We start from the raw sequence: 16692 nt of genomic DNA, 5'->3' as shown, positions 1-16692 counted from the left end.
GCTTGCATTTCTGGCACAGACTCTGTGTTGGAGGTCTTTTAGTTTGATAGCCAAGGTCAGAGCACAGATATAGAAATCTAAAATTAGATTACTGTAATTGTTCTCATTTCTCTTCAGGCCACTGAAAGCTCTTTGAAAAGAGGACCTTTGACTCTCCAATACTCATGGTGGTTCTAGGCGCTTGCTGCCTTGTCAATATTTCCCAAATGAATTCTCTTTTCTTTCTTGGTGGACTGAAATGTTGTGAGTTTGGGCTTCCAGGTGGCTCAGTGGTAATGAATCTGCCTGCAGTGCAGGAGATGTAAGAGATTCGGGTTCAGTCCCTGGGTTGGGAAGAGCCCCTGGAGAAGGGAATGGCAACCCACTCCAGTGTTCTTGCCTGGAGAATCCCGTGGACAGAGGAGCCTGGTGGGCTGCAAAGAGTCAAACATGACTGAAGCGACTTAGCACGCACACACAACTGATTTTCATAACCATTTTAACACCAGAGTCAGTCTAGTTTTTCAAACAGAACTAGGTGGACCAGTCACTTTTTTTCAACCTGCAGGCTGCCAGCTCTTCCAAAGAGGAAAATCCTTTTATATCGTATTCATATAAAAGATTTACCTCAAAGGAAACCTTCATCTCGGGCCCTCCCTCCTTGTAAAATGATGAAAGGTTAGTCCTTCAAAAGCACAGACAGTGCAGATGCACAGACGACAAATAAGGGCGTATCCTTGCTTACCAGACACACCTTGGACCTTTGCATTTTCCTTTTTCAGTAAGTCCTATACTGCACAGAGCTTCATGCAAATCACTGGCAGGAAATAGCAACCTAAAGTCCTTTTTAAATCATGCCAATATGCAGGTTCAGGATTGCCTTGTGGATGGATGGTAGGAAGAATCAGTAACTTGAGCCATCCATCCATTAGAAGGTAGAAAGAACAGGGTCAGGCTCTGAAAGCTTTCTCCCAGGTGAGTATTGCAACAGGAGCATTGAGGTATTCGCATTTTGATGCCCCATCTCTTCACTCTGAAAGGAGCTTGTTTATTGCAAGTAGCAACAGGATTTAAAAAAAAAAAGAATTTTGTTGGCCTTCTCCACTAATTGCTGTTTTGGCATTCTCCTGTCCACTTCTTTTTTATTACCCTAGAAAATGATGATAAATCTATAGAACGTTTAAGACTGGTGCACACCTGAAGGCAGAGCAATTTCGGTCGGTTCCAGTGAGCTTGAGACGGCCCTATACGAGCAGACACTGAAAGTGGGCTTGGTTTTAAGAAACTTTACAATGAGATGTCAGGTAGGAGCCAGGGCAAGGCAGAATTTCCTGAGCGAGCCTCACTGCCTTATCTTAGTAAATCTGTGCTTCGCTTCAATTAAACCTTACACAGAGACTCCTGCTGAAAAAGTTCAAATGTTTCGAAATAGATAGAAGCAAGCTATAGACTGAGGCAAAAATACATACCGTATTTATCATCCAACACAGCTTTTTATATAATTACATCCTTGTGCACGTTTTATTTTTGGTTCCTGAAGAAAGTCGCTCAGATGAAATTAACGAGTATGCGGGAGAAGGTGCTCCGGTGCTTCTTTTGGTTTCTATGGCAACCCTGGGGCATCTTCTTCAGCTGTCTCATTGACTGAGTATGCCCAAGTGAGGTGGGCTGGGACTTTCAGCTGAGCCTGGAAAGGCAGGGAGGAGAGCTCAGGCCACAAAAAGAGCTCACTGCTGGACCGAAGAAAACCCCTGGCGTGTAGGATGCGCTTTCCCTGGTTTTCATATGAATGGTTGCCATCTGAGTGTGCTTTTGCCAAATGTTGGGAGGGTTGGGTCTGCACGTGCCTTTGAAATATCTCTATTGGTAAATGATCTATTTTTATGGGTCTAAGTACCTAATGCCTAATATTTATATATTTTAAAGGCAACTCTTAAAGATTGAGGGCAGGAGGAGAAGGGAGCGACAGAGGATGAGATGGCTGCATGGCAGCACCGACCCAACGGACTTGAGTTTGAACAGACTCCGGGAGATGGTGAAGGACAGGGAAACATGCTGTGCTGCAGTCCAGGGAGTCACGAAGAGTCCTACAGGACTGAGCAACTGAGCAAGATGCATTTTACTGAAATACACTCTGTCTGCAGGATCAAATAAAAAGTTGCTTACCTGGGACTTTAGAAGTAGAAGTAAGTTAGCAAAAAGTTGAAAAACAAAAGCCAAATAAAGCTACACAGTGTGAGATTCCATTCATTTGTTGGTTATATGGGAGTGAACCCAATACCAGCCCAAAGGCAAAGATCATTTCACAGACCGAATCTAAGCAGAGTCTGGGGTCAGAGTGGCGCTAGTGGTAAAGAATCAGCCTGCCAATACAGGAGACACAGGGGATGCAGGTTGGATCCCCGGTTGGGAAGATCCCCTGGAGTAGGAAATGGTAACCCACCCCAGTGTTCTTGCCTGGAGAATTCCATGGACAGAGGAGCCTGGAAGGCTGCACTCCATGGGGTCACAAAGAACTGGACACGACTGAGTGACTAACACAGACACAGATTATTAGACAGAAAGTTTTTATATATAAAACTCAATTTTAAGAGAAAGTGTACAACAGTTCCACCCATTTTCCAAACTATGACCTCTTAAAGACAAAGTCCATACCAAAAACTTCAAGTAACCAGAACCATAACATAATTCCTCAGTACATTTTTGGTCAAATTGAATTGAATTTTCTAGAAGTCAAACCACGTAACAGAGTCGACCCTTCAGAATGCAATCTCACACCGGAAACAAGGGACTTCTGAAAATTAGTACCATCACCACAAAAACCCAAAGCTGGAACCTCATCTTTGTGTGGTTCTCAGTCATATGACCTGTAGGATGGATTATCTGATTTCCTCAAAGCAGCAGGGAGAAGCAAGACCCTGAATGACGCTAGGCCAAAGCAGCAGCTGTCTGTTCAATGGACAGACTTCAACACACCCCACCCCCACCCCCAGGAAGAGGTGCCCCTCACAGCCTGAATCACAAAAGGAAACATTAAATAATACACACTGCTCTTTGAATGAGGCAGAGAATTGTATAATATTTTAGCAAACCATCCCTTCAAAACAATGAATGCCCTCGAGGCCACAAATTTCAGTTACTCGAGGAGAACCACTTACGTGTAATTATTCATCATTATTATTCTTACTGTTTAGTAACGCTCGTGCAGAATCTGGCTCATCTTCCTAAACTCCTCCCTTCCACAGGCTCCTTAACTGTCCCTCTTTTCACTTCCCAACTGTTTCTCCTCTGGCTTCCAAAGCAGATGACTGACTTTTCAGTTCTAGGACTGCCTATATTGCATGCTTGGGAAATCCTTCGTCCCAGGCAAACCAGGGCAGCTGGTCACCCTAGTCCAGAGCCAGACAATACAGTAGTTCTGTTGCACCCATGACAGCTAGGTATCGCCTTATAATAACATAACAAGTTTTGAGCCACTATAACAAGACTCATATAGTAGCTCAAATCATCAGATCCTTAAGGTCCTTGATCCAAACTATTTTGGAAAAAAAAAAAACAAAACTGGCTTCTTGAAATATGCTAATCATGGGCTTAGTTCTTCATTTAAAATGCATAAAACTAGGCTTCTTTTCCTGTATTTTTCCTTCCTCCTTTCTTTTTCTTCTTCCCATCCTTCCTTCTTCCCTTTCTTTCTTCTTTCAATTTAGGAAACCAAATCTGATTGATGCAGTCAGTGTTTCGAGCTTTAAAATGCACATTGCTAGAGAGAAAGATGCTTTCTCCTTTGGGAGGATTACCTGGGGGGCTGTTCCTTTAAAAGGCTGCAGTTGGGAGGTCTTATTCGGCTGTCACTAAGAAGAAGCCCTAAGGAGAAAAACTCTGAAATTCCACCCTTGATTTTTCCTTTTGTATATATATATATGCGTGTGTGTATATACATTTTTTTATAGTGGTGAGACATATATATATATATATGTCTATATATTTCTTTTTTTTTTTAAGTACTGGTGAGACCCATAAAGCATTGAACTTGTTGCCTGGAGTCACCATTATGCATCTTGTTGAATGGGACCAGCCACCAGGAGGCTCTCCCTAAACTTGGCGGCTCCCAGCTGGAGGAAAACAGAAGCCTGTGATGTGGTGAGGTGCCTGCCGCTTGGTTAGTAACAGGGCTTTGTGGTTTCACCTCGGGACAGGCCTCAGCAATTGCTAGTTAATTGAAATTAATCTGAAGTTTGAAATGTACCCACATCCCACAACTGAAGCTGAAATTTGTCATTAGTCTACCTTTGTGAGCTGTGCCCTCTCCCCAGAAACAGAGGGAGCAATTGTGGAGCAGGTTCTGAAGGAGGTGGGGGGTCCTGTGTTCACGGACTCTATGCAGACAAAAGGCATGTGTTTTCCCCACCGAAGAGAATAACAACGGAGAAGCAGAAAGGCCTGAGACAAAATGCTGAAACTCGCCAAGAAGGCCTCCACATGGAAAGCAGAGAGTAGTGATGAGAAAGCCCAGATAAACGGCCCCAGTTGTTCTTCAATTGAAGTACAGTTGATTTACACATATGTGTACAACTGAATCGCTTTGCTATGTAGCAGAAATTAGCACAACACTATAAATCAACCAAACTTCATATACATATATATTCTTTTTCATCTTCTTTTCCATTACGGTTTATCTTGGGGTACTGAATACAGCTCCCTGTGTTATAGAGTAGGACCTTGTTGCTGATCTAGCCTTTAGGTAACAGTTTGCACCAGCTGACCCCAGACTCCCAGGCCACCCAGCCTCCAGCCCCGCCCCCTGGCAGCCACAAGTCTGCTCTCCCAGTCTGAGAGTCTGTTCCTGGTTCATGGCTAAGTTCGTTTGCGTCAGACTCCATACGTAAGTGACATCACATGGTGTTCGTCTTTCTCTTCCTGACTTACTTCACTTGTATGATCATCTCTAGGTTCATCCATGTTGCTGCAAGTTAAATGTCTTCTGTTTAAATCTCAGCTCTAATTCCTAATAGCTGTGTGTATTCACAAAAGACACTCAACCTCCCTGAGCCTCAGGAGCCTCTTTTATTAAATAAGGATAATAATAGTGCAGACGCCACTAAGATTAAATTATTTAATACTCATAAAGAGCTTAGAACCACTTTGAATCACACTAAGGACTTTATTGAAGGAAAAATATTTGTTAAAAGGAAAAATATTGAGTATTTATTAAAGGAAAAATTTTAAGGAGCAATCCATATTTCAGAATGGAGATTTTCCGCAGTGTTTCCACTGGTGAAAAACAGTTAAGCAATTCAAAATCTGCCAGAGGAATTGATGTTTTCTCTGAGACCCACATATCCTTGGTAACTATGTTCTCTAAAACACCCATAGAGCTTAGTGGATTAAATGAAATTTAGAGGCAGATAAAACCTGCATTTGAGTATCAGCTCAATGATTCATTAGCTTTAAAATCCAGCCTTGGTTTCTTCATCTATAACAGAGGTCAATAAATTATAGGCCATGGGCCAAGTCTGGCCCACCACCTGTTACAAGTAAAGTTCTATTGTAATACAGCTGCACCTTTTTTTCATATTATCTGTGGCTGCTTTTGTAGTATGAGGGCAGAGCTGCATGGTGGAGACAAAGAACTGTTTCACAAAGCCAAAAATGTTTACTATCTGGCCTTTGATGGGACATATTTGCCAACTCTGATTTATTATACAGGAATATAACAACCTGATTTGGTTTTGGGGAAATGAGCTAATATAAAGCTGAACCCTACACAGAGTTAAGCTCAACAAAGTAACTTTTATCATTACACAGAGGCTTAAAATCTAAGCCTTCTATTCAATAGTTTTTTGTTATTTTTGTTTGCTTGTTTTTTGGTTGTTTCTCTCTCCTCTCCACCCAGGGCATTCTGTCCACAAACAAAATCTGGGCCCGACTTCCTCCTACTGGGATTAAGGTAACTTGCCACTGCACCACGCCTGTTCTGGAGATTTCTATGGTCCCATTCATCCCACCTATCCGGGTTTATGTCCTCTCATTTGGGAACCTTTGGTTTCTATCTGAGATGCTACAGGAATCACACAGAGAGCCCAAAAATTTCTTGCACTGATTTGTTTTCAATTTTTAACTTTTTATTTAGAAATAATAAAATAAGACATAATATATAAAAATATGTACAATCCATGGTTTGTGCAGTACATTAGGAAGACTTCAGATACAAAAAGATAGGAAATGGGAAGATGATAATTCAGGATTGTCAAAGACTGGGGTTGTTCAGTTCACTGCAGCCCAGAGCTTGAAACCCAACATAACTAGAAAAGGGATTTGTTGGGAGTAAGTGACTATGCAACACTTGTTTTTTTTAAACAACCTTAACTTTATTAGATACAGAGTGAAAAAAAATCCACTCTGCTTCTCAGAACAGGCTTTTTGCTTTTACTGTGTGGCTTATCATCAAATATGAACCGACATTTGTTTTCTTGCCAGGGTAACAATATTCAGGGGACAAAATGCACTGAATAAACACCGAGGTTTGAGATGGGAGCTGACAGGGAAGAAAGGACAGGAAGGGACGAATAATGCACTGATAGAATTAAAAAAAAAAAATAGGTAAAACAAACTGAACAAATTGTCATCAGGAATTTGGAAATGACTTCAGAGTTACGGTGACATCCTTAAAATGTCTGATTCAAGTATAATCCTAGAGGGATAGAAAACTATTAATATTCCTTTCTCAATAATCAAAATAGAATTCACTTTGTCTACCTTTTATTTAAAAATAGGATACCCAGGAATCTAAACCTCCTCCCAAAAATATAATGCCCATCCAGTTACGGGCACAGATTCTTCACAAGGGGATAACTCCTAAATAAATTCAGTGGGGGTTTGCTTGCAACAGAGAAGCAACAAGAATCTGGCAACAGACCCCAGATACTCAGTGTGAGTGTCTTCAGTCTGCTTTCCCACGACATGTGTGCACTAAGTAAGGAGACCCAGTCAATAAAGACCAAGGTTCTGAAGGTAAAATGCAGCAAAAAAAAAAAAAAACATTGTGCATTACTGTGTCTTGGCTCTTGACAAAAAAACAACAAAAAACAAACACAAAAATTGCCATTTAAAGCTTGTAACTGTTAAAATACTAATACCTAGAAAAAGTTTTCAAATGAACAGTCCATGCTGAAATAAATAACAGGAGAACATAGCAAGACAAACCTTATAAGGCTGGTAAATATTTGCTAAAACCATGCTAACCGGTAGCATATAGGTACTAGCTCTCAGAAATTGCTGCACTGAAATTATACTTTCTATGGCAATTTTCTTCCCTTTACAGACTTCTATTTACATTTGGCTTTAAATATGAAAATATCTGATAAACTTTATAAAATGTACACTTTAAAAACATAGCTTCTGCAAAATTTTCTTGAAAAAAAAAAAAAACAAACCTGTGCACCAGAAATTTTAATTTTTTTTCTCTTTTTAGAAAGAAGTTGCAAGAGTTCCCTCCCTCGTTCTTGCCCCCCTCCATCCGCCCCACTGCAAATATGTCAAGTGTTTAAGTGGCAGCACTGTGCGACAAGAAGGTGCCTTTGTCACCCCCATCCTCCACTGTATCTTCATGTAACTTACAGATCACGGAATACTCTTTGGTTTGATTATTTTCCTTTGCAAAAGTATCGGAATAGCAGCAGCTGAAACCCTCAACACCCTCTCCCTATCAATGGCAGGACGGTCGCCATGTACAGAAGGCTGTACATTCTGTGTCCACTCCATCCCAATTCCTCTAAGTCTCTAAACAACTTCCCCCATCGGCCTGTAAGTCTGGACTTCACATATCATCCCCTCGCTTGATGGCTCTAATCTGGTTTCCATGCAAATAACCGCACAGGGTTCAAACCCACCGACTCGAAAGGCAGACAAGAGCAGAGACTGTCCTCTGACTGCAGGCACCCCATGCAGATACGGCTGGTCAGGAACCAGAGGCCATCCCAGACACGGGCTGATGAAATACAGGATTCTAGAACAAGCTGTTTTTTAATGGCATACAGGGGTGTAATACCGTAAAGAGAGTTGATTTTGAGACTCCCATTGAAAAAGAAAAAAATCAGTGACCCCAGAATTCACAAATAAGGAACTTTAAACCAAAACAGAGTTCCGTTATATCAAGCTAGAGCGGAAAACCAAACCAAACAAAATGTTCCTAGCGAGTCAGGCAGCCAGGCAGGAGAAGCTTCTGGGAAATGATGTGCCCCAAGTAACAGGCTCCAGGTCTCCACAGGCAAAAGGGATCCACTTGGATTCAAAGACAAGTGTGGATCCACCGGAGGGAAAGGACACTTTTAGACCATTATCTCCTTTACTTGTGACGCTGTTAGGATTGTTGTGGCTCTTGTTGACCCTAAAATACTGAGACATTTTCATTCCTGCTCTCTATCATTAAAAAAAAAAAAAAGGCAATGTTCCCCTTCTTCCTAAATACTTAAGTTGATGAGCTACATCAAAACGGCTCTTCCACATCTTGCTAACTTCTCACTGGGGCATTCACAACCCTCTCAGATATTGGAGGACTCGGTCCAAACAGTCTGATGGGAAGAACCAGCCCACGGGCCAGGCGTGGCATCTTTTAGAAAATAAACTCAAGCCAGAGATGCACCCACCACCAGGGCAAGGAATTCAGCCTGAAGGTTTAAACCTACTGATCTTTCGAGTTGGATGGCTCAGCACGGAGGGTGCCAACTCATGTCAACCTAGGTCTTATCTTCTGGGATAAATTTTGGAATGTGCAAAACATGGAAAAATCCAGAAAAAAAAAATCTAAGGGGTCATCATCATCGCTCAAAGTTGTATTCACCTGTCCAGCACCACCTCAAAGGAAAGGAAAGTTGCTTATATCTTTCGTGTGTGTGTATGTGTGAATTTTACTTTCCCCTGTCTTCTTCCTATGACATGAAAGTTACATGAAAGAGCAAAAAATTAAAAGCACCACACTTAACTTTGTGTGTGATGTTCTATTTTCTCAATAAGGTGCAAAAGGAGAGGGTAGTTCAAGGTCTTGCTGAGGTTCAAAGTTCTTGTCTCTTGATTTCAAGGCAGCCGTGGGGGCTTTCTTTCCCTTTTAGTGTAAGCTCCACTGTGCAAAAATGTGCATTATCTTTGGTATTTATTTTAGGTAGTCTAACTAAAAATTTGAGATAACCCATTAACATCTTGGAGGGGAAAAAAAAAAAAACAAAAACATTAACAACAGCCCGGAGGCTACCATTTGGCTAGTGTTACATAATGCCCTTATGTAACCAGAGAGACAGACAGCACGAGAGGGAGAGAGAGAATCAATTCTAGCAAACAAATTACTGGCCTCAAAAAATCAGGCTCTCCTTTGGCAGCTAATAGCCAAATACTTGCCACTTTGAAGCGCATATCATGAGCTTTCAACAAAGTTCAACACTGACTTTTTAAATTACACACAAGGAAAAAAAAAAAAAAACTACACTGCAACAATACGACACGTGTTGGTGTAGTTAGCAGCTTTTCAAAAGTTAAGGCAGAGTCTTGCCTTTAAAACATTGAAAAATGTGATGCCATTTAAAAACATTCTTGTTCCCCAAAGAGAAGCTTTCTGGAGAAGTCAAACACCCCACCAACCAAGGCTTGCCTGCAAGTTCAAGTTTGGTTCAAAACACAAAACACAAACACAAACACCCCATAACTTATTCTACAACGTGTTATGCGCCTTCGGGCCACGGGGAGGCCTGTTTAGTGCTTTAGGTTCGTCTTCGCGCTTACAGTCTTTCTCTAAAACCACCGCGCTAGCCCCAGTCCCTTGTGGTCACTTGCCTCGAACCACCTGCCCCTGGTACCGTCGTGTGCGTAACTGTTTTGGGCCTTTGACCAACAGACCGTGTTTCAGAGGAAGCACTCCCCAGGAGGACTCAGTCATATCTCCGACTCCCGTCGTAACGGCCTGGGCTCTAGAGGTACACTGGCCTGGTTGTGCAGGTCTATGTCCGGGGGCGTGTCCGTGCTTGTGCTCTCGGGGACCCCGTTCTCACTGTCGTCTTCCTCTTTGCTCGTGAGGGCGACCTCATTTTCGTAGCAAAACGAGTTAGCGTTCGACAGGATGTATTTCTTCTCCGCTAAGTCCCTAGCGCTGCACAGGGGCGTGTTGGGGACTTCGTACGTCTTGTGGAACCTGGAGTAGTCTACTTTGTAGTAGTGTTTCTCCTCGAAGAGCACCGGCTCGTAGCGGTGACCCCAGAGGATCTCGTTGGCCAGGTACGAGCTCCGGCACTGCGTGGTCATGGCCGTGGCCTCCACCATACCCTCGAGGATGACCACGATCTCAAAGTCTGCGTTGTCGATGTCCTGCTTGCTCAGATCGTACAGAGGACTGTCCTCATCGATCTCGTGGACGATGGTGATGGGAGACACCAGAAATATGCGGTCGATGCCGCTGTCGAAGCCCACGTTGATGTCTATCTGATCCAGGGGGATGTACTCCCCCTCGGAGGTGATTCTGGACTTGAGGAGCTGTGCGCGCACGTGCGCCTCCACCAAGTGGCTCTTCCGGAGGTTGCCCACCCGCCACATGAGGCAGAGCTTGCCGTCCCTCATGGCGATCACGGCGTTGTGGCTGAAGACCAGCGTCTCGTTTCTCTTTTTGGGCTTGGCCATCTTGGCCATTACCGCACCGATGATGAAGGCGTCGATGATGCAGCCCACGATGGACTGGAAGACCACCATGAAGACGGCCACAGGGCACTCGTCCGTGACGCAGCGGAAGCCGTAGCCGATGGTGGTCTGCGTCTCGATGGAGAAAAGGAAGGCAGCCGTGAAGCTGTTGACCTCGGACACGCAGGCTTTGCTCTCCTTGGATGCATCCAGGTCCCCGTGGAGCAGCGCGATCAACCAAAACACACAGCCGAAGAAGAGCCAGGAGAGCACGAAAGCCAGGCAGAAGATGACCAGCATCCACCGCCAGCGGATGTCCACGCACGTGGTGAAGATGTCCGCCAGGTACCGCTGGCCCTTCTCGCCCACGTTGATGAACTGCACGTTGCAGTGTCCGTCCTTCTTCACGAAGCGGCTCCTGCACTGCTGGCGGGTGTGGACTTTGCTCTTGCCATTCCCGAATCCGTTGGCCACCGCCAGGGTGGCCAGCTTCATGCCGTCCTCCTCCGAAGAGACGATGCTGTAGCGGTTGGTGCGCACGCTGCCCATCGCTTCTGCTGTGGACGCCAGCGCTTCTGCTTTGGGAAACAGTCTCAGTTTTTGCAAAACCCTTTGGAGAAACAGGTTTGAATGTTCAGTGAGGACCCACACGCACAAAAAAAGAAGGAGGGATGGGGTCTCCAGGGGCCTTGAGATTCTGGCTACCAAGGTCTGTCTCTTGACATGCAGAGTCACCTTAGTAACTCAGCTGACATCCAGAGAACAGGTCCTGCAAAAAAGAGAGAGAGATCTTTTATTACAAAAGAAGTTCATTAGGAAAGGGTTCTACTCTCTAATGCAACAGTTCCTAGCCAGAAACAGAGACAGATACACATCAATGTCCTTTATGCTGAATTGCTGGGGTTTTTATTTCTTTGTGTAGCCCTAAAGAAATAGAAAGAAAATATTTTCCTATATTACTTAAAAACATGATGTGGCTAAACACAGAAGAGGTAGTTGTTCATGAAAATGTTTTTTTCTAACTTTTAAATTTTATATTGGAGTATAGCTGATTGACAATGTTGTGATACTTTCAGGTGGACAGCGAAGGGCCTCAGCCATACTTGTACATGTATCCGTTCTCCTCCCAACTCCCCTGCCATCCGGGCTGCCACAGAACATTGAGCGGAGTCCCCTGTGCTGTACAGCAGACTTTTCTTGGTTGTCCATTTTAAATATAGCAGTGCGCACATATCCATATCCCTAATTATCCCTTCCCTTCATCCAAAGTCTTAGATTCCTGTTCCCTATTTTTGGCCAGAAATCTAGAATATTCTACTGTCTCCTTTTATGCTCTTCTTTTGCCTTCTCTACTTGCTAGGGTCCCTGGTGATTAAGCGGAAGAAAGACTTTTCTAACTCTCAGGTTTGCCATGAAGCTTTAAGAACTCGGACATGTCAGAGAGCATTTCACATGAATGCAGAATGTTCATATTCATCGGGCAGCAGGTGCATTGTGGAAGAACATGACAGCCCTCAATGACGAGGCTGAAATTCAAAAGCATTGACTAGTTCATTTAACAGACAAAACTGAGCAGACAGCCCTTCCAATCATCTGAAAGGGACGCTCTGGAGACATTTTGGGCTTATTCCATCACGTCACACGCTGACAGCAGCCACCAAAAGCGGCAGAAACTCCTGATAACATCTCTGTTCCTGCAAGTGATTCTGACTTGAAGATGCAGGCTCACTCTGGGGGATACAGAGTGATCCTGTTGCTTAGCAATGAGAGACTTGAAATTCTCTGGAGATGGGACTGCCGTGTGTAATGACAGGCAAGGAAGTAAGCACCTTTGTGCTCAAGGATCAGGTCTTCCGTGGATTGAGATAAGGCTGGGACTCATTTCACGGGAGTTCAACTCTGTGTGTTTTCAAACCCGGACACCTCTGTAGCAGTAAGTCACAGGCCCCCCTCAGCTCACTCGCACTTTGCAGCGTTGCTTTCTGACCTCTGTTCCTGTAGAGAAGGTGCTCACCTTTACCTAATGTGAACAAATAAACAGCAGTTTCCAGTTTTCCTCTCTCTGCTCATCTCCCGCCCCCTGCACCCCCGCCCCTGTAGTTAAAAATCATCTACCGACTTTTGACTTTTCATGTTTGGTCCAAAGGATATAATTTTTCCTGGATTTGCAAAAGGCTGGGAGAAAGTCTAGGGTGTTTTGACAACCAAATATAAATTTTAAAATGAACACAGCAGAGAAATGAAAAATAGGAGGAATGCTTGACTTTCAAACCACCAAAGCTGTCTCCTGGATTAAAGGGGGACAGTGAACAGCAGATAGACAGGATCAGAGATTCATCGACACCCTGATGACGAAGACACCACTTTTTCTTTCTCCCCCTAAACCGCACTCAGATGAAGCAGTTAACAGAACCACGTGCAACCAGACCAGCTGCAAAGACAGCAAATCACTGATCCGTTTTCACGCACCCCCGGAGTAAAAAGGCAAGGTGCACTGTCTTTGAAAATGACTTGTTACAGTCGTTTCACTTCTCCCTCTTTATCCAAGTTATTATGCAAGAATGTGCCCCAACACATTTTTCCTGAGATTAGTCATCTGTGAAAATTGCAATGTGTGTTACATTTTGGCAGCTTTTGACACCTGAATGATGCCCGATTTGAAACTGCCTTTGAATTACTTTATAAAAAGAAAGTACTGTGTCTTCTTACCCTTCCACCTGCTTCAATGTTTTGTCTGCTTCCCATGAAGTTTGCTCTTGGACAAAAGAAACAAGACTCTGATTCCTCAGGGTTCTAGACCCTGGACACAGAAAGAATTTTTTTAAACAAAGATTTCAGCTCATTTGGCTCATATGAAACTGCCAAGCCCTTCGACACACACACAAATATAGACAATAATATGACACCAAGTGCAGGTGCATTTTCCAAGAAAGGGGCAGCAGGGAGGCCTCGTTTAAATAGGCTTGTATCTGTGAGTTCTGACTGACTTCAGGATCTTATAAGCTGACACCAAGAAATTCCCTTTTCATGATTCAAAACAATCGTTCCATCTGAGTTACCATTACGGACCAAGAGTAGACAGTCTCAAATTTCATCTGACTGACTTCTGCTCTTTCCAGATTAAAGCATAACAGTCATATGAAATCTAAAGACTGAATTATGACTTTCTAAAAATCCTGACCCCAGGACATTCGTCTGAATTCCACAAAACACACACAACCAGCTTCCTACGAATGAATAGCTTTCCGCATTTAGATTCTTGAAGAGAGCCTGTATTGAGTGACTATTATTGTCTTATTTCCATTGCTAATGACAGAATTTGTTCCATATGCGGAGCATCATTTAGAAATTTACCATTTCTGCCTGGAAAGGGGTGGGGGGAGAAAGATTTTTCTGGCAAAATGGAAACTTTTGTCACCTCCAGCAGATACGTTCCAAAACAGATTCGTGTGTGTATATGTGCACACGCATGATGTGTATTCAGACTTTGGTGGAGCTGATGATACAGCAAAAGCTGAGACGCTGCCAAAGTCTGATAGGGTAACTGTCTTAATATTCCACTCTGAAGACTGTCTTTCCTATTAACCTGCCCACATGCCTGAGTGGCTGCGGGCAAGCAGAAAACTTCCTTGCCTGCACTTCTCACACTGAAAATCACCAATTCATGAGCATCTGGGAAAACACTTTAATTAGGAATAGGGCTTTCGTGCAACTTCATTTTAGGGCCACATTCTAAGTAAGTTCTTGAGAATCATTTGATTAAGAACCGATGAAAACCCCCAGTGATTGCCCTCCTTGAGGGGCACAGCTCGGGAGAATTCACGTGTGATCTGATGAACAATGTGCAAATGCCCCCATTTTCAGCCAGAATATGTAAGGGCCTGAAATAAACCTAATAGACACAAACAATCATTTTTACCCAGGGCATAACCAGTGAGGAAGAAAGTATTTCTGGGAAATGGAGAGGCTACATGTGCTGCTCTTCATGTTAAGACTATTTATAGGCTGAGCCCAAATTAAGCATAAGCAGTGGAAAAAAATACTTCAGGGCTTCCATCTCAAGGTAGATGTTAAAGGAGAGAGAGCTGGAGACAGAGATGAGGCCAAAGAGATAACACGGTGTAATGAATGTATCCAGATCATTTTTACCATCACCGAGATATTCCCAGGATGGATAATCCAAGAACAGAGACATGCTAACCAGGAAGACTAAATGAGAATAAGTGGGCCCCCTCTTATGGTCGTGGTGTGGAGCGGATAAGAAAGTTTCTGAGTAAAGAGAGGAGACAGGGATGGTAAAAGGACTGAACGAGAGGTCTGCTAATGAGTGTTTAGAGCAGCTATTCCCCAGCTGACGCCATATAGACCAGCCTGAGTGTGCTCTGGGCACACGGTTGCTACGAGAGCTCAAGGCTGGCAAAGCAACCTCTCAGAAGCTCAGTAAACAAAAGGGAGGGGGAGGGGCTCTTGGAGAGGAGGGGCACCCACTCATCTATGGGAACCCCACATCTTTCATACTCAACAATGCATATAGCATCACTTGGTATGCGCACATGCTGAACTATATATCTCTATAGCAAACAATAATAAAGACTAAAAAAAAAAAAAGTTTGAAACTGTCCTTCTGTCCAGGTAAAGACATGGTCGGTCTTTTATGCTACTCAAAAAGTCATGCAAGGACTCGACAAGGATTGGGCAGCCGGAAAGTCTGAAGGAAGTAGAAGGAAGCAGAAATACCCCGCGTGCTATTTTTTTTAAGGTCAGTTTACAAGAGCTCAGAACAAATATTCCTATGGAGAGCAATAACACAAAAAGAAAGTGCCAGTAGGGGGGAGGGGCAGGGAGTGCAAGCAAAGTGACATGACCTTGACCCCGACTCTGACCCCTCCCACCATCCTTAGAGTCAGTCTCTTAATTCCTCAGCCTGGGGATTTTTCTGGATCATGACAAATAAAAATAAAACACTTGGAGCAGGCGTGAAAGTGAGAGGGAAAAAGCTAGCAAGCATACAGGTAACACAGAGCAGGCATACAGCAGTCCTTAATGGGAGAAAATGACAGCCTACCGATTACTAACGGAATGAAAGCAAGTGGCACAAAGCAATAGGCACTCTTTGAATACCCAAAACACGCTTTCAAATCAGGCCTGATTTCCTAAAAGGTAAATTCTTGGTTAATAGAAATCCCAGGATTCACAGCCGCATCTTAGTTACCATCCTGCTGACAGGATCACCCAGACACAGACATAAACTGCCCACTTCCTATCTCGATTTTTTTTCCAACTGTCATGATGACTCTATGTTATGATGCAATCCTTTGCAGAATCAAGTCGTTTCGACCACCGTGCTTCCCTGAAACCTGACCGTCTTCAAATTTCGGTATTAACGTGATTATTCCAAAGAAGAGCAAGCTGCTTAGGGGAGGTGTGCAAGTTTCGCGATCTTAGGGCTCAGATCCAGCGCGAGCTCCCGTTCTCTTCCCCAGCAAAGCAACTTTGAGAGAAGCTCGCTGGGTTTGGAACTCAAGCTACACTTGAAGCAATGACAGAGGGGGTGGGGAGGAAAGACGCCAAGGATCGAGACCGGCGCTGAGTCCCAAGGTTTGCCAAGGTTTGAGACCGGTTTTCTAGACGCATCCACTGCCTTTTTTTTTTTTCCTCCTGAGAGACAGAATCGAACAGAGGCTCCCTCGCCCGGGTCTCCCAACTGAGTATCTCGCTACAGCTGGTGCACTGGAAGTTATGAGCACAAACAGATGCTGCAGAGAAATGTTTCTATTGCTCAACTGTTCCAAGCATGTCTCAGTATTTTTAGCTCTGAGGATGTTCTGGTGCGCACACAAACTCTATAGGCAGGCTCTGGGACTCCGGCGCGTGGGGGAGAACTAAAGGCCGCCTGACAGCTGGGCACCTCTGGGGCGGCCGGGCCGGGCCGGGTCGGGGACGGAAGCCCGAGTCCTCTCCCCGGGACCCACAGGCAAGGAGAGCAAAGGAGGGAAGAAAACACGCAGCAGCCCTTACCTGTTGCTGGCGCAGGAGCATGGGGACATGGAGTGGAAG

At 44.1% G+C, this 16692-nt stretch overlaps 1 protein-coding gene across 2 annotated transcripts in view; it reads right to left on the bottom strand.

Moving 5' to 3' along the window:
* Positions 1-6068: 6068 nt before the first annotated feature.
* The window catches only part of KCNJ2 (potassium inwardly-rectifying channel, subfamily J, member 2), a 12627-nt gene continuing 2003 nt past the window's right edge, over positions 6069-16692 (bottom strand). The window contains exons 1-2 of one of the 2 annotated variants that reach the window (XM_010856083.1): positions 16654-16692; positions 6069-11404 (exon numbers count right to left, since the gene is read on the bottom strand). In XM_010856083.1, the coding sequence (XP_010854385.1) occupies positions 9901-11184 (1284 nt within the window). In that variant the 5' untranslated portion in view covers positions 11185-11404; positions 16654-16692 and the 3' untranslated portion in view covers positions 6069-9900. The remainder of the gene's footprint in view (positions 11405-16653) is intronic. The other variant, XM_010856084.1, reaches the window with a different exon arrangement.

The sequence above is a fragment of the Bison bison genome, unplaced genomic scaffold (assembly GCF_000754665.1).
Source record: "Bison bison bison isolate TAMUID 2011002044 unplaced genomic scaffold, Bison_UMD1.0 scf7180017864371, whole genome shotgun sequence".
NCBI lineage: Eukaryota > Metazoa > Chordata > Mammalia > Artiodactyla > Bovidae > Bison > Bison bison.
Note: the sequence above shows the minus strand (reverse complement) of the source record. Positions and strands in the feature narration are given on the sequence as shown.